At 39.9% G+C, this 22,688-nt stretch overlaps 1 protein-coding gene across 3 annotated transcripts in view; it reads right to left on the bottom strand.

Moving 5' to 3' along the window:
- Positions 1–22,688, bottom strand: part of LOC119017139 (retinoic acid receptor beta-like) — a 246,919-nt gene that overhangs the window by 154,877 nt on the left and 69,354 nt on the right. For 2 of the 3 annotated variants that reach the window (XM_037093590.1, XM_037093591.1), the window contains exon 1: positions 3,430–4,242. The exons of the other annotated variant lie outside the window; for it this stretch is intronic. In XM_037093590.1, the coding sequence (XP_036949485.1) occupies positions 3,430–3,586 (157 nt within the window). In that variant the 5' untranslated portion in view covers positions 3,587–4,242. Of the gene's footprint in view, positions 1–3,429; positions 4,243–22,688 lie in introns of those variants that run through there. 3 annotated transcript variants of the gene reach the window in all.

Raw genomic sequence — 22,688 nt, 5'->3', positions numbered from 1 at the left:
GCGAGTGTGAGAATTTGTGTTAATGGCCACAGATTGTATAACTACATCGGCAATCAAAGTACCTTATTATGCTTCTTCTAGTTACAAAAAATGACTTTAAGTTGGTTGAGCAATGTACATCAAACATTACATTAAATTGAAGGCATTTTTTTATTTATTTATTTTTTTTTTGTAATTCTAGACAACCGAAATAAACTGATTAAGGAATAAATCTAATCAAACTGGCCCCGCAGCTTCTGTGGTATTTATGAAGACAAAAAGTGCACAGCATTTTTAAAGGATTTTTATTTCAACAACCTAAAAGGAGTTGCCGCTAATCTCATTACATCCTAGTATTTGACATACTCATGGTGTTTATTTTATAGGCTAATTTCCATGTTTTTAGAATCAACATGTTTCATTTTGTCTACATTTGGGCCAGTAAATAAGTAAGTGTTACTCCACATATGTTTTCCTCCTGGAAGCATGCAGAAGGCAGTGTTTAACCTTTATGTGAATACAAGAAAAGGAAGAATAAAATATATTTTCTAAGGGAGAATGAGGAATGCATGAATGGATTTAGTCTTGACCTCAAATACTGTTCAAATCCTGGCCATGGTCCTTTTCAAGAGCAGCCATAGCAGCAGCTTTTTAAACTTTGTTCACATCTTTAACAAACAACTTAACAACTGTTTACACTGTTGTAATCGCATTTATGAAACTTTACCCATGATGTCTATTTAAGGAGTAGAACCGTCCACAATAAAGCCTTATTTGTTACATTTTGAGATTTGATTATGATAATTGATCATTTAACTTTGGTTTGTGTGAAACAAAATAGATTAAAGGGTTAATTACATTTTTAAATTATGTTTTGCAATATGTCATAGCCTCTACTTGACATTTAATTATGGATGTTACAAACAATGAGTGATCCCTAATTAATGAAGATTTGCTGATTTTGACACTGTGTTATGACAGAAGATACTGTAAAACCTAAACATCTTGAACTAAATAAAATCAATTACATGACACCTGCAACTAGTGAGGAAAGGGCAGTGTTTAAGATCATATGAGTCATTTAAAATGACAGGTTCAACTAGTTAAACACTTGATGGAATAATAGTGCAGGAAAAATAAAAAATAATTTATATTAATTAAAAAATGTAGGATTTTAGGTGAATTTTGGTCAAACACTGGTTGACAGGTAAGCTGGAGGACTCATGACCTCTGTCGTGTCCATGGCGCTGTCAGAGAGCCTCTAACTGTACGTAAGAGTGTCCCAGAAATTGATGGTAGCGGGAGTACACAAAAATGTCAAAATATGTCACACTGTTCAAATACATTTTATGTGCTACAAAAATTTGCTTCTGTAAAAACAAACTTTTCGATTAAAGAAATAACTTTCCCATCTCTTTATATCATTTTTGCTTACAAACATGTTACCATCAGGATTACCATAAAATCTGAAATTACATGCGGCTCAATGCTGTACTATCATTATTATTATTATTGTTATTATTATTATTATTATTATTATTATTATTATTATTATAGCTTTAAAATCTAAAATGATTAGATGATTAATCAATTTCTGAGCAGCAATCAAGCTAATTCTTCATTTCTTATAATTTTTCTAACAAAAGTTCAATAAAACGGCCAACTCTGGCGATCTTCTAACTTTCGTTGTCACATAAATGTAAATTTAACATATTTGGGTTTTTGATTGCTGCTCAGCGACAGTAGTTTATAGATGCTACCTTGCCTACTGTGAATTTGTGACAGCAGGTTTATTTTTATATTTCAAGGACAAAAACGTTAAATGTGAAAGTAATTTGTCAGAAAAATCTCTGATATTGCTATCTTCACCAAACTCGGACCTGCTGCAGAGCGGCGTGAGAGACAGCTCAGGTTAAAGGTCACAGCTGTCATTTTTGCACTTTCCCTCCATTGATAAGAGCCTCTTTTGACTGGCTGCCCTTGAGCAAACACTTGCTGAAGAATGACAGCTAGAGGCTAGTCATTATCAGAGGAGGATAAATCACTGAGCAGCAGCAGCAGGGTGACAGTGAAAAACAAACACTGACAAGTGCCTTATGAGCACATGGTCAGTGGGTGAAAGTGATCCAAATCCCCTGAAGCTAAGGATAATTTTCTTACAATACATTTTAGTGGAACTTTATGATCTTGTATGGATTTTTCCTTCACTTTCTTTCTTACACTTGATAAAAATCATTGAATGGCAAACGTATGGTTAATTAAACTTTAGTTAATAGTTGGTTATGGTGAAGTTGCAACTGATGTTTAGAATATTTAGGAAATGGTTAATAAATGCTGTGTGATTTATCCATAACATTATTTGTTTAGTTGCAGCGGATGTTTATAAACCTTTATAACAGCTTAATAAATGTTTTTTGTAAACAGTTAAATAAGTATAAACCAATGTTTAATTAACTCTAACCTTATCATGTGTTAATTAATCAATTTATGAGATCATTTACAAGAGAGATAATACACTTTTACCCAAAATGTAAGGTTACTAAAAGAGTGCCACCCATTTTTCTGACAGGAATAATCTAAACATTCTAATAATTTGAGATTTCTTCACCCTGCCCTTAAAATTCGCTCTCAAATAATTATGATTTTATCCTCATATGAATCCCTTCAATGTCTTGTGGTCTTACTTTTTAGAGTGCTATATGAGGACTAATTTATAATGTGAATGAATGTAGCTGTCATTAAAACATCGACTTAGTATCCTCGACAAAACTAAACAAAAAACTAAACAAAAAAACTAGCAGCAGTCAATCTATCAGACTGGGCCAATTCCAAACGCGAGAGGTTGACATGTTCCGAAGCAGCACGCTAATCTTGTAGAAAGGTCCGCGGGGTCATTTATCTAAATCAGTGTCAAGGAGAGCAGGTCGCGGCTCGTCAGGCCGCTCCTCCTGTCATGTGCGGCCGGTGAGGAGGTGTGGAAACGCCGCCTGTGTTTACTCTCTGCATTCCTCTAGCTTGCTGCTCTCTGAACTGAACTGATCTGAGAAAAGCCATACATCAGCAGGTCGCGGCTGCGTCCACTGCTGAAAATTTATTAGGGCGGACGGGAGCAGCGAAATATAATGTTTGGGTGACGGTTCGGTAGAGTTTTCTGCTAAACGTGACATCGAAAATTAATGACAAGCACCGGGAAACGTAATCATTTAATTTGTTAGCAAAACAGGATTTTCTTTTACTTTTAAAGGACTGCTCCCTAATTTGTCTTATTTGAAAATGAGCACAGGAGACTTTTGATTATCTGATCATTATTTCGTGGCCCTTTATGGCAACTTGTGACGCGACCTGCACTGACCCGTCATCATTTCGAGCTCACCCTCACCCTCACAACTCGCAGTGAGGTAATAACCACAACAGCAACAATAATAACAGATGATGAGAAGTTGGACCTACAGTGTGCGCTCCGGTGGTGCTGCCACTCTCTGTGCGCCAGTCCGCTGATGCAGGCTTTCAGAGCCTTCTCCTGCAGCATGCAGGAAGATGGGCTAGACGTGTAGAAATCCAGCATCTGCCCGGGACTCACAGCCAGCACGTCCATGCAGTCAAACATGATGACAGCGCGTCGTTCGACTAGTCTTTTGCGTTATGGATAAAAATCACCGGCATAAGCGCACACAACTCCATCAAACTCCGCTGTTTTCCCCTTCCTCCTCCTCCCTCCTCTTCTTTGCCCTCTTCTTCCTCTTGGCACGGCAGATTTCGCTCCCCTTCTTCTCCTTCGTCCCGCACCGGAATCATGAATTATTTCGGACCAAAATACTCCACGGCGTCTTCTGAATGCTCATTTGCCATTTTCTCGCACCGTGACCTATCAACTCGCTGCAACGGACGTGTGAACGGGACTAGTCCATAACAATGATAATAATAGTCCGACCGGTTTTCTCTGAGTCGCCCCGTCCTAACTACCGACAGCGGGGAAAGCAGTGCCCGCCTGAACTGTCGGATCTTTCTTTTCCGTAATCAAAAATATCACGCACGGCGTGTAAAAGCACAAGCTCTCCTCTCCGATGACGAATGGGTTATCCGTCCCCCGATGCAGCTCATTTCTAACTAGTTTTGCCAGAGAGAATGAAAGATTGAATTGCCTAATATATGCGAGTGAACTTTGTATGAACCCTTCCGAAGCTGCTGACCTTCAAATGACCCAGGCAGGCTGACACCACTGCAGCTCCGCAGCGCAGAACAAGGCGGAGGGAAGAAACGCAAGGGAAAAGATGATAAAGATCTCCTTTTTTTCTGCTCCTGGAAAGAACAAAATATAGGACTATCACCAATTTTTTTTTTTTTTTTTTTTTTTTGGATGAAGAAGTATTTCTTCAGCTGTCTGCGCTTGAAAGGGTTTGCTGTTAACGCACAGTTACAGGGAAATCCCCCCCAGAATTCTTTAAAATTCTTCATTGGTTGTGAATGCAGGAGGCATATATTCTTTGTTTCGCAGTATTCTTTGATTTTTGTTTTTTTCTAAACTCCTTTAGCATTTTTTCAGTGGATTCACTCCATTCAAACACAGAATCATCCCAATTGGAAATCCATTGCATCTATTTTTCTAATTGATATCATTAATAATTTCAGAGACATTTGACGTTTTTCTGCTTTTTTTTTTTTTTACATTCAAGCAGACGACGGAATCTTCAAAAATCCTCAATTGTCACACTTTTTCAAAAATGTTCAAAGCTCATCTAGGCATTCATACTTCCAGATAGAAACTCCATTCAAACAGTGAAACGTTCACAAAGATTAGGACTTTCTCCCCTAATTCAACCTTTTTGCAGCATTCATACTTTCTGCACAGTTGCATTTCAAACATTGGTAACTTTTCAGCCACTGTGAGATTTTTGTATTGGTGTGTATGGGGTGGAATGCTGACAACCAGAGTGGAGGAGCCAACTGACAGAGTGGAGATGAGCTAAAAAAAAATTCAGAAAATCTTGTATTCAACTCGCACTCCAGCAGAAAATAAAAATACCAGCTTGTAGGTACACTCATGCTCATGTTTACAGTGGATCTCTGGAGGCAATCAGACAAAAGCTTTTGGCTCGGTGGGCATTTAACTGACAGGAGCACTGACCAACTGCTGCAATAAGTCCCATTAAACTGAGAGGAAAAATATCTGGAGGCAGGCAAACACATCCACTTTTCTAAACTGCTCCAAAGGAAACATTTTTGACCACAGACACACAAAAACTTCCCAAATTGCTCATAAGACTCTCATAGTTCTACCATATCACTATTTCATTGATAGCAGTAACTGTTTTGGACAGAGAAGCATGATAATGTGAGGTGATCGTCAGCTGAAATTAATATTAAAACAACTCTCAACTGGGCCAACACAGAGAGACAGATTTATCAATGAGTTTAATACAAACACACACAAACACACACAGTATATTTACCAACATTTTAACTGTATTTAACAATTATCTTTTCATTCATTCAAGCCAGGAACTCCCCAATCATCGATATATTGAGATTTATTGAATTTCTCAGTCCGATTCAGGTTATTTCATTCATTCTCACTGCATCATAACACCTCTTACTCCATCAGCTGCTTTTCAACACAAATTCAAGCCAGCATTGCAGTTTGGCTCAAAGCTTGTATTCTTTTCTTAATGCTTCACTCTCACCCAACAACAAAAAAAAAAAGTTCAGCTTTTTAAGGACATGATGGGGTGTATTTTTCTCTTTTCTGTCTATCACACTTTTGGAAATATTCAGTTTTTTCTGTGAAATTCCTCCCATTCATCCTTATGGGTAATTTTTCAAATTTCATTCTGCTACAACTTCAGCATACGTTTAGCTGTAGAAACTGATAAACTATTGAAATGTTCAGTTTTTAAGCTCTTTCAGCCTTGTACTTTTCAGCTTTTTAACTTTTCAACTTGTTCAGAAATCCAGCTTTTTCAAAAAAAAAAAAAAAAAAATCATTGAAGCAAAGGGTAAAATCTTCAAATCCAGTTTTAGTTTGAACGATTTTTGGCCTGTCTTCTGAGTTCATAATGGGTGTGTATTGTGTGAGCTAAGCTAGAGTGCGTAACATCATCCCTAGAGTGGGGAGCAACTGGAAAAAGTGGAGAAAAAAAATCTCTTAGGCTTGATTTTGATCCCAAATCTTTTACTCCACATAGACAATATAGGCATAGAAATTTAGGAAATCGTGTTTGCTTTCAGCTGATGTTCTTATTTCAGATGTAGAATTGAAGCCCTGGAGCGACAGTAACTCCAGCAACTCCCCCATAAGCCGCAATGTTAATTGTGAGCCTAAATTTCTGGAGGAGAGCAGAGCCTCTTTTGTCTCTTGCTCTGGTGCCTTCATTTTCCACTCTCCTGAAACAAAAACGACATGACCAAGTTCAGCAATGTTTCCTGTTACTCATCATAGTGGGGCAATAACCATTACACTTTTTTAAAAAATCGCAGGTGTTTGGGAGGTGTTTTCCTATTCATTCTTATGGGGACATTTTCAACTTTGGTTCTGCCTTTTCACCTTTTCAGCCTTTTTTCACCTTTTTAAGCTCTTTCTGCCATCGCACTCTACAACCTTTTGGCCTTTTCAGCCTTTTTTCACCTTTAAGCTCTTTCTGCCCTCATACTGTATAGCTTTGCATTCATTTTTCTGCCTTTTCAGCTCCTTCAAACTTTCAACTTCATGTTCAGCAATTAAAATGTTCTACTTTTTCAACTCTTTAAGCTGTCTTCAGCTTTTCTACCCTTTTACATGGTTTTATGTTCAACTCTATAAAATGTTAACCTTTTTCAGCTCTTTTAACCTTTAACTTTTCAGCCTTTTTAAGCTCTTTCAGCCCTCTTACTCTTCAGCTTTTCATGTCATGTCATGATCCGTAACCGCTCATCCCTTTCCATGGGGTCGCGGGATGTTGTTGCTGGAGCCAATCCCAGCCTTGTCTCAGGGCGAGGGCAGGGTACTCCCTGGACAAGTCGCCAGTTCATCACAGGGCCCTTACTGATGAGCAATGTGGGGTTCAGTATCTTGCTCAAGGACACTTCGACATCTAGCTCAGCCTTGCCCGGAGCCGGGATTTGAACCAGCAACCTTCCGATCACTAGTCGACCTGCTCTACCAGCTGAGCTAAAGCCGCCCTCTGCCTTTTCAGCTTTTTGAAATATTCATCTTTCTGCCTATCCTAGATATCAATATGTTCAAATTTTTAAACTCTTTCAGCCTTTAACTTTTCAGGTTTTTCAGCTTTTCAAGTTTTTCAGCCTTTTCATCTTTTTTGGCTTTTCAGCTTTTCTGGCAGTACATTCAGCAGATTTCCGAAATCACTTCAGCCCTCAGCATTCACACTGTATTTTCGCAGGAAATGCAATTTTTTGTAGTCTAAATTAACTACCCGTCCCACAAATTCACCATGGTTCAGAAATCTTAATAATTTTACTTTAGACAGTCTCCACATTTTCTGTTACCCGTTGTCACCTGTTAAATTATCATTTCATTTTATTTACTCTGCATTATTCTAGTTAATGGGTGACCCATTTATGAGTGTATAATTAATCGCCAGTGATTAATTACCATTATTATCAAGTAGTGTATTTCCTAAAAACTCAACATACAACTCATCAGCCATGCTAGTAAACTAAAAGACATGACGATAAGTGAGGGTACGAATGTAGATTGACTGGTAAATCGAGAGCTTCGCCTTTCGGCTCAGCTCTCTCTTCACCACGACAGACCGATACAATGACCGCATTACTGCGGCCGCTGCAGCCTCCAGACCTCCTCCAGCCCCTGAATGCACCTAGAAATTCTGTCCCTAAAAATACTGAATGGAATTTTGTAATGATATGTGATACTTTCAAAGTTATTCCATCACAAATATACTGACATAATGTGATAAGTATGATATTTGTACATTTATGAGACGTGTTCAAAGTAAATATAGTAGAAACCTAGCAAAAAATATATGGAAATGATACTAGTAATGGCAATACAACTAATTCCATTGTAACAAATTGACATATGCTGTTATACTTACAGTACTAACATTGTAAGTGTATGTGGTTTGTATCTTTTCTTTTTTTTCTGTCATACACAGAATAGATGGACACTAAATCATTTTATAGGGCAAGGCCAAGCCCTTGTACCGGAAGATCCTCAATACTCTGATTAGTCATGATGATGACAAAACCAGTGATCCTGATTATTATTACCCCACACAAGCATGATCCCCAGATGATGAAAAGGTTGTCTCAACAAGCTCTACACACTTGCCTTGTGGGAAGAGCAGAAGGTGACACCCCTGATCCAAGTTCCCCACAAGGCCCAAACAAGGAGAATCTGGTAACATGAAGACATTGTGGAATTCAAGATTTTAACCCCCTGAGGTTATGCAGACACCCCTCCAGTACTTCAAAATGCCCTTCAATGATAATATGATTGAACACATTGTTCATCATACCGATCTGTATTCTGCCCAAGAGTTGGGGGATCCAATCAAGATAAACCCTGAACAGATTGAAGATTTCTTCCCATCCCTGGAGGACTACAGGAACCATGAGTCACATTTCAACATCATAGCAGATATCTTTCCAAGGAAGAGATTCCAGCTGGTACATTGGTTTACTCATTTAAATGGTAATCAGCAGTGCAATGAGAGTCCACTTTGCAAAATCCAACCTCCTATTGTAGATGCTTCATGAGCAATGTCTGATGAGACCATCCATTTACAAGCGCGGTATAGATGAGGTCATGGTAGCATATAAAAGCACAAGAGCTGGCACTCTCTACCAATGTATTGCAAACAAGCCAGATAAGTGGGGTTTTAAATTGGTCTGCCAGGCCTGGTCATCTGGCATCATCCATGACCTACCAAGGGGCATCAACATTCTTCAGTGTCGCCCTAAGTGAGAACAACACCATGCAAAACTATAACACAGCCATGGCTTTCTGTTGTCTTCTGTGACAACCTGGGTGTTAATTTTATCAGCTCTGTCTAACCAAGCCACATCGGTGAAGCTCCCTTGATTACAGACAAAGAGCTGATTTAGACAGGACATGGAACTTGTGATTACAGGTCTGCTGAAGAGGTGATCACAGTGAAATGGCTTCACAACAAACGTGTCAACCTTCTGAGCATTGCCTGTGGGATCATACTTCTATCAGCTGTCAAACGGTGGAACATAAGGCCCATCACAAAGATTGCCATACCTCATTCCTGCCTACAGTGAGCATATTGGAGGGATTGATCTCTCTGACATGCTGGTACACGTGTCCAAGACCTCTGCCGAGTCAAGTCGATGGTAGGGGCTTGGGCTATTCATGGCTGGTTTCTAAGAGGGACTGTGGCTTACTGAACTAGAAACCAATGCCTCTCAAAAGGTTTTGCCTGGCAACTGCCCACACTTTCAACCAAGTCAACAAGCCAGCATGCAAAGTTGGCTGACGATCATCTTGCTCTCCACCACCTCAGAAGAAATGCCATACCCCAAGACCCTAACAACACAAATCACAACCAGATGTGCATTATAAGAACCTGTGATAATGGGCACTTCACTGTGACAAGCAGGGGTGATGCAACCTCTATCCAAAGGGTTTGTCGAGATGGAAATGTCAGAAATGCAATGTTTTCCTGTGTTTGAATGTAAACCAGGGATGCTTTGCAGCCTACCACCAGAGGTAAAGTGGATCCAAGGCTCAAAATTATTTGTGTTGCACAATTAAAATCAACAATGTTTCATAGCATATTCCCAGAAATGTGGATGTTTTGCCCCAAAAAACCATTTGTGCTGTTACATCACCCACCACACAGATAAGGTATGCTGACTGGAAATTCAGTATTCCCCTGTTTTGCATTATTTTGCCATTTTGAATGGAAACAAGCAATGTTTAGCATACAATCACAATGGATCTACTGAATGTTTTGTGCTGTTGCACCACCAAATACACGAGGTATGGGCCTATATTTAAAAAATATATGGGTCTGTTGTTATCATTGCCCCAAGGGAAATAGAAATGCAAAATAAATCAATAAATAAATAAATAAAAAAATCACACCATTACTTTTCACTTGGTGGGAGTTGTTAAAGGCGAAAGAATCGAAGCTCCCCCTGTGGCCTTGGTGTGACTGTTTAAAAGCTTCTACCAATACTGCCACATGTTGTCTTGAAAAAAAATCCAGTTTAATATGTTTCTAATTTGTTTAGTATTAACCATCATTATATTTCCACACTTAATGGCTGAGATCTGGAAATTCATCTGCTCGTAACTGTTGTCAGAAGGTTGATGTATCTCCTGACTGCAACCTTCCAACCTTAGGACTTAATTAAGCAACTAACCTGAAGAAAAGGGCTGTTTGGGGATGTCTGGCTCAGGGATCTGCTAAAGCAGCAGGCAAACGTTGGGAAGCCAGAATGGTTGTGGCTTACCCATCCAAAAACTTGGATGTGGGTTTAGGTAGGCTATGGAGAGAGAAACTTTCAATGCCTCAAGACAGTTTGAGAAATGCTCAGATGACTGTAGAGGGAAAAGCAGGGCTTGGCTCAGGATGTGTTCAGCAGGGGAGAATTGTGATGTTGTGGAACAGTGAAAAGAGCCCTTTGAAGTACTCCTAAAACTCAACCAAATCATTCTCTATAGTGGTGTTTATGGTATGTTTATGAGATTAACTTTGAGATGCAGAAGGCCCTTCAATGTTGCATGAAGTTTGGGCACAGTGCCTGCAGAATGGACGACAGAAGTGGTGGTATCCATTTTAAAGAAGGGGGGCTGCAGGGTCTTCTCCAATTATTGGGGTATTACACTGCTAAGCCTCCCAGTGTAAACTAGGATAGCAAGCTGGAAAGGACTCAGAATGATAGGCAAACCTCATATCCAGGAGAAGCAATGTAGATGTCTATCTTGGTCGTGGAACAGTGAACTGTTTCTTCACTCTTGCTGGGTTAAAAGAGGGGCTATTTACATAGAGTGCAGGGGTTCACCAAAGTGAACATATTTTCAGTCAGTCTGAGGCTTGACCAGGGATGTCCCTTGTCAATTCTGTTTTTAACTTTAATGGGCAGGATCTCAAGGTGAGGAATGTGTCCAATTTCAGGACATAATTGCTTCTCTCTTGTTACCAGATGATATGACTGGCTAGACCATGTCCTTCAACATATACTGAAATTTGCAGTCAAATATGATGCAACTGGGATATGAGTCAGCACAGCCACACCATGATTCTCTGACAGAAAATAACGAATTTCTGCCTCCCAAGTGGGGAGTGAGTTGGTGCCCCAACTGAATGAGCTCAAGTATCTTTAAATGAATCATGAGATCAACAGTGGGATTAGCGTGTCTTCAGTCATGATGCACAAATTGTATAGTATGTTTATGTATAGTACATATAGAGCATATATATTAGTCTATAGTGGTCAGAGCCTAGATGCACTGTAGGAGCCAAAATGTACATCTATTTTGAATTGTTTACTTTTGTTTAGGTAGTGCACATTATTATTATTATTGTTATTATTATTATTATTATTATTATTATTATTATTATTATTATTATTATTATTATTATTATTATCATTATTATTATCATCATCATTATTATCATTATTATCATTATTATTATTAGTAGTAGTAGTAGTAGTAGTTTGGTTATCGTATTATATCTAATTTCACCTGCCCAGTTTGTTCTCTGGTTTTTCTAGTAGACAAAGAAGGCTGCTTTGCTTCTCAGTGGATTATTTATATATTAAATAAGCCACTACATAGTACATTAACGCTTGTCATAGTGTTTGATGAAATGAAGAAGGCAGTTAGAGAGGGAGAGACGGTCTGAGCGCTGCACAGCACACTGATCCCCACAGCACTCATGAATATTGCAAATAGACAACAGCCGAGCTGAAACAAAAACCCCTGGACACCCCCAACACATCAGCTGACCCCCTGCAGTTCAGCTGGTGTAACAGTAACCCCCAGACTCACCCACACTCTCCCACATAAACAAACAAAACCCTGTTCAGAGCAGGTAATGAATACACCTGAATATCCACCTGTAATTAGAAGGTGATAATGAACCCATCCATCAAGATAAGTCGCTTTTTGGCATCAGTGCTCATAGCTGGTGCTGCCAAAGCTCACCAGGCTGTGACAATACACAGAGTAGCTGATCATTTAATAAGGCCGGGTAAAGCCTGACAGCTCTGAGGACAACACACATGCAGCAACTACTATTTTCACTCAGTAATGAGTGTTAACATGACTATTAAGTGGATAACTTAAGATAACTATTTAATTTGCTGCTGCAGGTACACTTTTAATTCCAATGTCCAAATTAAATCCTTATTTTATAACATATTCATGAGCAGAGCTGAATTTGGTACTTATAATACATTGGTGGGTCAAACTGCGTTCAAAGTGCTATATTTAGTTACACTTGCTCTTAGCCAATTGGTATTCTGATTGAAGCTGCATGGCAGAAGCAAATATATTTTCCAGTAGTGTTGTGTATCATGTATCATGCCAAGTGCTGGCATCAGAATTATGCCATTGTGCAGTAACATGATATACAGAGTGAGACTTTAGAAGAAGATTAGGATTAGCTTCAGTGTGTGTATATATATATATATATATATATATATATATATATATATATATATATATATATATAGAGACTGAGCAAAGCTGCGACCCAGAAAAGGCAGTGAGTCTGAAACATCAATCAATAGAAAATCAATACTAAACAAATGTGAACAAAATAAAGAATTGACAGTGCATAAGTACTTTAACTGTTTCATTTAAAAAAAAAAAAAAAAAAAACTTTTTCAAATAAACTACAAAGCAGTTTGCTCATATTTTTCCCCATTTTTGTCCTTGCCTCTCTTCCGGCAGCAACAAACATGCAGTTCAAAACTGGTGTTTTCTTAGACTTCTCCCACTCATGGTGGGTGACAGGATTAAACATCCCTGTGAAAATGAGGTGTGGCAAATCATTTTACGGCTGAGGGAGATTGTTCAGCTCATCTGTGCACCAGTCCTTACAGAGGGCCAGGCCGCGTATCTCAAAGTCCGCATAGAGGAGTACATAGACAACAGGACAAGGCTTTTCCCCAGTGCCCCCCTCAAACCAAAGCACCATTATCTGTGCCACTATCCACCTCTCATCATTCACTTTGGCCCACTTATTCAACTATGGACACTGCGGTTTGAGAGCAAACATACATTTTTTAAACAATGTGCCAGGAAATTGCACAATTTTAAGAATTTCTGCAAAACTCTGGCAGAGAGGCCCCAACTTCTACAAGCGTACTTGAGTGCAGGAAACTTGTTCCCTCCTCTTGTTCAAGTAGAAAAGGGGACTGATTTTCACATTGAGGATTACAATGACAGGATCAGGGCATCTGTAGCCAGTTGTCCATTCCAGTCACAGACAGCAGTGGCTTGTAACTATGTTACAGTGAAAGGCACAGATTACAGAAGGGGGATGTACATTTTACTAGAGAACAGTGATAAAGGGTTTCTTTTGCAGAAGATTATGCTAGTTATAGCAGGCTATGTAGTCATAACTAAGTAAAATTTTTGGTAGCAGAGAAGAAAGTGGATGTTGTCTTTAATTTGCTTTGTTGACTGAACAAACTATAGTAGGAAATATGCATACAGTGTAGGGATGAGAAAAATGAGAAATCACAGTGTTTCACGATTCACTACTTAATGAGACTAGGTCAAGGCAGCAGTGTGGTCATGAGCTTGGGGTTGAGTCTATTGACGATCTGGCCTTGATGGAGGAGAGGGATCTGGTGAAGTACCTCAAACCTATCCAAAGTCGGAAATTAATGAAGGGCATCAAGGACGGTACAATTCATTTTTTCACCCATTACACTTGTCACTCTTTCATGTCACTGAACTAGGGCCTTAGGACATTGGCACAACCTGTAGACCAGGGGTGTCAAACTCATTTCACATCGCAGGCCACATACAACCCCTAGGTAGACGTCGTGGGCCGGACCATTAAAATTATAGCATACTTAGCTATAAATAACCAAAATATCATGTCTTCCCTTTGTTTTGGTGTAAAGAAGCACAAGAACATTGTGAAATTTGAAATTTAACTTAAAATTTATTGAACAATACTTTTACAAAACATTTTTGTAAAGATTTTTGCAAAATTGCACAAACTTTAACAAGTAACTGGTGTTGAAAATTATAGTAATGAACTTCACGATTAAATGAGACTTATAAAGAAAGACTAACATTACATTGCACATTTTTTAAAATCACCACAGTAAGTGTTCATTTTCACAGAGCTGTATTCTTTTAATGCAAACAGTATCTGCAAAAATAAAATGCAAGGCAGCATTTTAAAGACGTTAGTCTATTCTGGACTTGTTTTTGTTCCTGAAACTTGGCATCTTTTGGCCTGTACAAGTGCATCAACATCAGGTGTCATGTCCTGACTAGCTGTCACTTTCAGAATGTCATTTAAGTGCTTGTGTGTGAGCCTTGAACGCATTTTTGTTTTATTGATATTCATTACTGAGAAAATTTGTTCACAAAGGTAGGTTGTCCCAAACATGCACAAAATTTTAGCAGCCAGGGCTGTTAATTTGGGGTACCCTGGTAGTAGATACTGATAAAATGTGTCCAGACCTACGGAGGCAAATTTGCCCTTCAAATCTGCGTCACATTGCAAATCAATTATCTCTAGCTGGATGTCGACCGGCAGATCAGAAGCTTTAACTGTGAAAGGTGAGCGAAAAACTGAAAATTCTGTCTCAAGTTCACCAAATACCTGAAATCGTTTCTCAAACGATGTCTTTGTATGTCTTGTCTTTGTACCGTTTCACGTCCGCATCAGGTGTGGTCACACGCACATCTCTCAGACAGGGGAAATGAGCAGGGTCGCCACTTGCCAGTTGCGTCTCCCACAATGTCAGCTTCAACTTAAATGCATGTATTTTGTCAGAAAACTGTGTGACAACCTTTTTGCGGCCTTGCAACATTTTGTTCAGACTGTTCAAGTGTTCAGTAATATCAACCAAGGTCCAATGCAAGGTCCTGTAGCCATTCCTGGGATTGTAATTCCGACACCGGTTTTCCTTTTTTCTCCATGAACTGTCTGATTTCCTCTCGTAGATCAAAGAAACGCCTCAGCACAGCGCCTCGGCTTAACCATCTCACTTCAGTGTGGTATGGCAGGCTGTGTGTAATGTTGCTTTCGCTGAGAAGGGTGTCAAACTGACGGTGGTTTAGACCTCTGGCTCGGATGAAATTTACAGTGCGAACAACCACCTCCATGACGTGGTCCATTTTCAAGGACTTACAACACAATGCCTCCTGGTGCAAAATACAGTGAAATGTCCAGAAACGATCTCCTCCATTAAGGGCTTGTACTTTCTCTCTGAACTTTGTCACGACACCTGCTTTCTTTCCGATCATGGATGGTGCGCCGTCTGTAGCCATGCTGACAGCGCGGGACCAGTCCACTCCAACTCTGTCCAGTGCAGCAACGACAGACCCGAAAATGTCCTCGGCTGTTGTGGTGTCCATCATAGGCACCAACTCAACAAACTCTTCAGTAACAGTCAATGTCTCATCAACTCCACGAATAAATATGGCCAGTTGAGCCATGTCCGTGATGTCGGTGCTCTCGTCAGTTGCAACGGAAAATGCAATAAATGACATGACTCTCTGTTTCAATTGGCTGTCTAAATCTTCCGATAGTTCCGAAATCCTCTCTGCCATAATGTTCCTCGTCAGGCTAATATTGGCAAAAGCTTGTCGCTTCTCGGGACATACGAGTTCAGCCGCCTTCATCATGCATCTTTTAACAAAGTCACCGTCGGAATACGGCTTTGATGCTAATGCTATTTCACTAGCAATTAGGTTGCTGGCTTTTACAGCAGCTTCACTGACTTCTCGGCTCCGTGTGAAAGTTGACTGCTGTTTCCTCAGACCCGCCAGCAATTCGTTGACCTTATCTGTTCTCAGTTGTCCTTGTAAGCTGTCATATTTTGCGCTGTGATGAGTCTCGTAGTGGCGCCGAATATTATCTTCCTTACATACTGAAACTTGTTGCAAACACACCAAGCACAGAGGTTTACCGTGCGTTTCCGTAAATAAATAGGACGTGGTCCATTTTTCTTGGAAAATTCTACACTCTTTATCTACTTTTCTCTTTTTTGATAACGCCATTTTTGCTAATGAGGGTGTAGCGGGCAGGTAGAGATCAGGGTAGAAACAACGTCATAACAAGCAGCAGATGGCGCAAAACAGTGCGCCCTTCTTCTTCTTCTTGAGTTTTATGGCGGTTGGCAACTTAGCGAATGAGGTGCATTACCGCCACCTGCTGGACTGGGGTATGATTCAAGAACCTAATCTACAATGGCCTGAGTTTAAAACAGTGCGCCCCTAGCGGATAATTGCATTTAATTAAAAAAATTAAATCCATTCTTTTATGCATTTTTTCACTTTCAAATTATCCCGCGGGCCTGATCGAACCTCCTTGCGGGCCGGTTCCGGCCCGCGGGCCGTATGTTTGACACCCCTGCTGTAGACAATAGACTTTGCATAACTGTAGACCCAAGCTAACACATTGGCTACCTTACTATTGGATGAAGTGATTCATCTCAGGTGTACAGCACAGCTTATAGACCCTATTCACACGTGTGTGATGCAGTGAGTTGGGGAAATGTATAATAGGCATAATAAATAATAATAATAATAGTAGATAATATTTGGAATTACAAACTCATCATAACTGGGCTGTTTTTCACTGCTGATGTTTTCTCATCTGGAAATACATGGAGGTGAATGCAGCTGATGCTTATTACTTCCATGCATTTCCAAACTAAATAACAGCAGTGAAAAACAATCAGACCCAGTCATGATGAGTCTGTAAATCCAATAGTGTATTGGCCTGTTATTTTAACTATCGTTTTTTAAGTGGCATTATCAGAGCGATCTTTTAACATGTGTCAATGGACACTTCTGTGTTCTCCCAACCCATCATGTCACAGAACAAATGGCACTCGCGTGAATAACTTCTAATTACTTTATCCAATAGTGCTGACAGGAAACCAATGTGTGAGCTTCCTCCAGGTGGTACTGGGGCAGGACCACGGTTAAGCACATAATCTATAGACCCATAGCCCTACATCTTGCCCTATCTTAATTGATAAATTGTTTTTGTGCATTCTAGGACTTGTTGTTATAATATGGAGTTGGTCTCTGCTCCTGATCCAAGTGCTTTAAGTTCCCCAACTCCATGTTCTCCAAACACAAAATTCCAGCCTCCAGATCAACTGCTGCCCAGCCCTCCAAGCACTGCCCCAAGCATGTCAAGCGCTTCACAGCCTGGCGTACAGTGGCATGTGGACTTTTGTCTCAACTGGGACCAGGTGTCATCAGCTATTTGACTTAGAGTGGAAAAAGAGGAAAGGCCATTGCCAGACGAGAGAAAGGCCTTCGTGGTCCCTCTCGTGGACCAAATGATTCAGCACGACCGCAACCCATCCAGAGCCATGTGCCATAGCTTTGTGAGAAACATTGTCAGGTAGGGATGGGCCTATTATCAATATCATCATTAACTCAATTAACGTGGTGCAAGCTGTCAGTTAATCCTTAGCCCCACCTCTTCAACTGTTTGTAGCTTTCATTGATTCATTTCCTGCACCTCTATGATGTCACAAGGGTGCAGAATTGAAGACTTTGTAAACATGGTTTGTTTAAACAGAGCTAGTATAGTCAAGACAACCAGACTTATTCACGTTTTTATGAAGGTCTTGTTCTACCTGATGTTTTTTTAAGCGTGTTTTTTTTTCCTTTAAGTAATCCTTACATTAGCTGTACGCTTATGTGGTAAGTGCCACAATTGTGACATATTTCCTAATTGTCCCACCCACATTTTCAGGAGCCATCCAAAAACATTTGGCGACATTGGCAAGCACGGTGATACTGCTGTAGACAGATGTCACTCTTCTGCAACAAGTAAAAACGAGAGTGGAGTACAAAAATAGTAATAATACTCTTGCTCGATGCCGCAGAGAAGGAAGATAGCGCATGGGAATGGCAGGAGAGGCTAGACTAACAAAAGGTCCTGTTGACCAATACGAGTATGTGGCAATATACATGTAAAATCTGTCAACATTTGATCGAAAGCATTGTATATGACCATAAATAATCCTGAAACAGGACAAAACATACTTTTCTCTTGACTACTTTATTGACACTTTGACATGGACCCTTTTCACAGCAATCATGTTGCGTTGTCAATAGTGTAGTAAACATGGGTGTAATTAACTGTGATTATGGCCTTGTTCCATTTAGGATTTAGCTGAGCCAGGGTGCATAGTGGCTCTCTGGCGTGGCTGTGACCCACTATATACCTTGACCTTAATTTATTTGATAAAATACACCTGTGCTTGCAACACTATGACACTGCAACATGACTTCTGTGGGATGGGTCTATTTAGACAGTCACAACAGGGAATCAAACTGCTGACCCCTCAGTCATGAGATGACCTCCGCCAACTTCTGAGCTATAGCCGCCCCCAATAGTATTGTTGTTGAATTGTGACACAGGTAGTTGAATTGCAAGTTTCTGCACCATTTCTCTGCATTTTAAGATGGCTTTGGAAAGTTTATGACTAGGAAGTTGAATCACTTGAATTCTTGAATTTCTTGGCAGTTGTTGTATGTTGAAAAATATATATTTGTTAGTAAATATGTCATTGGGCTTTTTTGGGGGGGGGGGGGGGATTGCTTTGTCATTGAAGCTGTAAAGTTACAGTATACAGTTGTGCTTTTACAACAATGGATTGTAATATCACAGATGTGAAATAACAGTAAATTGCTGAGTATATTTCACAGTATATTGCTGCAATCCTTACTGTGAAAGTTATGCAAAACTTATCCAATTATTTATTGTGAATTCACAGCGAAAAATGTTGCAGTGTAAAATAACTTTTTTGGCTGCAACCCAACTCTTTTCTCACTGTCTCTGCATATTAAACTGCAGATTGAACTTTTCAACTATTCTAAACATAAATGTGAAGGATCTGTGTTTTGTGTGTTTTTGCCCTGTTTGTTTTCCCCAACCCTTCCTCCTCTGCAGGGCTGGGCCGACAGGGCTGAGGAGGCACACCTGTAGCCATTCACTCATCACTACCTCCATAATGCCTTTGGTCTTCACTCTAATCCACTGCCAGATAATTCCTTCTGTCGGTAGAGCTGACCTTGTATTTTGCCAGTAAGTATTGACATGTTTTTTCCCTTGTGTGTTTTTTTCAGCTTTGTGTGCCTTGCTGCCTCATTGCCTGAGTTCCTGTTTCTGCCCTGTGCCTGAGCTTTCTCTTGCTGCTGGAGTTTCCCCGTCTGCCTGGCTGGATTATTGTTGTTTTCTTTTTACTTGTGGAGCTTTTTTGTTTGAATAAACAATTTTACAACTACAAGCCTGTCTGTCTCTGCTTCGGGGTCCAACTCTTTGAGGCTGTAACACAAACATATTAAACTTTATCAAATGTTCAAACTTCTTTTGCTGCCTTTCAAATGTCAGTGCCACCATTTGGAACAGTTTATGTTTTTTGTATTCACTTTTTAAACAAGGATTTAAAAAACTAAGCAAATTTTGAGTCCTTTTAAAGTCTTGCTATAGCTTTAGACAATGGAGTTGAAGAAGAGATGAACTGATGAGTCTAATGGCGTGGGGAATGAAGCTGCTCTGTAGTCTGGTGGTCTGGCAGCAGATACTTCTGTGTCTTTGATGGCAGCAGGATGACAGACTGCAGCTGGATGGGTGTTTATTAGTATCCTGCAGGCAGGGCCATAGCCACCAATGAAGTCACCGAGGTCATGTCCTCTCTATCTTTTCCTTTTGTTTCATTTTCAATTTTCCCCTTACATTTTAGCAAGTAAAAATGTAAACACACAGCTGAAAAAACAAATACATAAAGTCCACCTAATTATCATGACATCAACGCGGTCTCGCGTGACACAGAAGTCCATATATTTGACTCATTAATACCGAAAGTAAACAGGGTCGCAACGTGACTGCAGGTCTATTTTTAGAACAGTATTTGAATGAATCAGAGCAAAGATGCAACATAGTGGTATGAGGCTGCATTAGTCCAAGTTATCATTTGTTGCAGCATGAAAGGCAGAGTATGATCAGGCAAAGAGGAGGAAAGGTGAGAATTATAATAAGCTAAGAGAATGAGAAAAATAGTGAACTAGCCTACAGATGCAACAGATAGCCAGTAGAGATGCTAACCTGTAACCTACTGTAAATGTAGCCTAGGCTAAAAAAATGAAAGAACATTTTAAGGCCATGTCCAGTCACAGTATGAATTATCCATCAATATTATTATTTGGATGTTTGGATGGACACACAATAATGTGACTAAACATGGCATTAAATATTAGCTTAAATTATAGTAATCATGACTCAGTAGTATACTTAGATTTTTGATGTAAAAAATTAAACAGAGGATGAGACAGGAGAGAGAGATGAAGAGGTTGAAGGATCTGAGTTAAATGTGTATTTAACAAATTCTTTATATCACCATAGCCTATGCCAAACACTTAATGCATACAGTTACAGATCATCTTAGTTGTAGTTTTTTGTGAGGCAGCAACACCACACACACACACACACACACACACACACACACACACACACACACACACACACACACAGATACTTCAGTTATAGTTTTACATATATCTATTTTACGATTACAGCAACACCGGGGAGGTAGGGGGTTGTCTGCTGAATGTTAACCTCAAAAATCCTGGCTATGGCCCTGCCCGTGGGCTCTGTGCAGACATCTCACCTCACTGATATCACTGATGCTCTGTGAAGGTACCAGTGGTGTTCTGGCGGTTTTAATCACCTGTTGTCCTGGGCCATGCACAAACCAGTCCAGTTTGTAATGTTTCCTGTCAGGATGCTTTCCGAATTTAGCCTTCATAAGTTTCAGCAGGAAGTAGTGCTTATTTAACCAGGGTGGTGATGTGTGATGGGGGACGATGGGGGTGATGTGTCTTTGCCTCCTTCTTTCTAAAATCAACAAAGAGCTCCTTGGCTGACGTTGAGCAGTACATTGTTCTCTGTGCATCACCCTGCACGATTGTTGATTTACCCAATATTAATTCTCTTGTTTGTGATACAACCAATGATGGTAGTGTCGTCCGCTTTCTTCACAACAAATTCTTTTGATATTTGGGAGTATAGCCAAGGGTGTACAGTATGGACGGGATGTTGAGCACTACCAATCTGGCATCTCAGGGGACTGCCTGTGAGAATGTCAAATATCCAGTTGAAGAGCATTGTACTTTAGTTTTTCAATCAACTTCATGGGTGAGATTGTTTTGAATGGTGGTGAACAAACAGTAACCTCATGTAGCTGTACTTATTTTTCAGGTGTTTGAAGACTGAGTGAAGGGCAGCAGATATAGAATCCTCTGTGGATCTGTTGATTCTGAAAGCATACCTATGTGGGTGCAGGCTCGCAGGAATGTAGTCTGTGATGGGCTAGAGAACCAGTTCCTGAAGAACTTCATTAGGATGCGGGTGAGAGGCACAGGGTGGTAGTCAGTTAGACTAAACACAGAAGACTTTTTAGGTACAGAAACAAGGCCTTATGATTGGGGAATGATCTTATTGTCTTTGTGATCACAACGTTATCAACAAATTTGCTGATATATGATGTCCCTGAGGATGTATATTTGTCACGACTTATATTGTTAGAATGGGAGCATCTATGACGATTAGCCAGTCTGTGCATGCAAAACAGTCCTGTAGGGCTGTTGTATCTTCATCTGTCCACAATATAACACGTTTTACTGATGGTTTGACACTCTTTATCAGCTGGGCATATGTAGGCAGAAGAAGCAGAGAAATATGATTTGACAGACCAAAGTGGGGATGTGGGAGGACTTTGTAGCTGCCAGGAATATTTGTATACACATAGTTTGGGATATTTCCTATTCTGACGGGGATCTAGACATACTGGTATAACTGAGGTTTGTTTGATTAAAATCACAACTACTATGACATTTCCACCTGGTTGTTTAGTCATTTTGCTGCTGATGACATCAGACAATTCTTGGAGAGTATTTTCTGAGTTTGCATCCGTGGGAAAGTACACAAGAGCAATACAAAAATAGTCTGGCCAGATAATATTGTTGGCATATTGGCATTATAAATTCAACATCTGGTGAACACTGTCCATCCTTTTTAACTGCGTTCAAGCCAGGGGCATAGCCATAATTTCAGAAGTGAGGGGGACAAAGTGTTCAGAGGTCTATGGGGTGATTTCTAACATTTAATTGCACCTCTCCTCAGTGGCTAAAGAACCACGTTACCACAAACAGCACAGCATCAGGGGACCGACTTTAGTTCTTTAAAATTATATACTATCAAAATCTAAAGTCAAAATCCAAAATCTTAAGTTTCCAAACTCTGGTTGAGTTGACACAGAATGACCCTTGACCATCTACAGGGTAAGTAGCCAGATAATTTCTCCTCATCTGCTGGGAAGACCCTCCATGTTCACTCCTGCTGCTGCTGGCTCTTTCTGTTGTATAAAGATTAAAAAAAATGTGCAAAACAATAGTGAGCAAAAGTTCTGTGCAGAAATTAAGGAGGAGTGGGTTATTCCTAGGTGGTAGAGTAGGCAAAAATTGTAGTCAAATATGAGTATTGCTACTTAAG

Source organism: Acanthopagrus latus, chromosome 3 (assembly GCF_904848185.1).
Source record: "Acanthopagrus latus isolate v.2019 chromosome 3, fAcaLat1.1, whole genome shotgun sequence".
Lineage (NCBI taxonomy): Eukaryota > Metazoa > Chordata > Actinopteri > Spariformes > Sparidae > Acanthopagrus > Acanthopagrus latus.
Note: the sequence above shows the minus strand (reverse complement) of the source record. Positions and strands in the feature narration are given on the sequence as shown.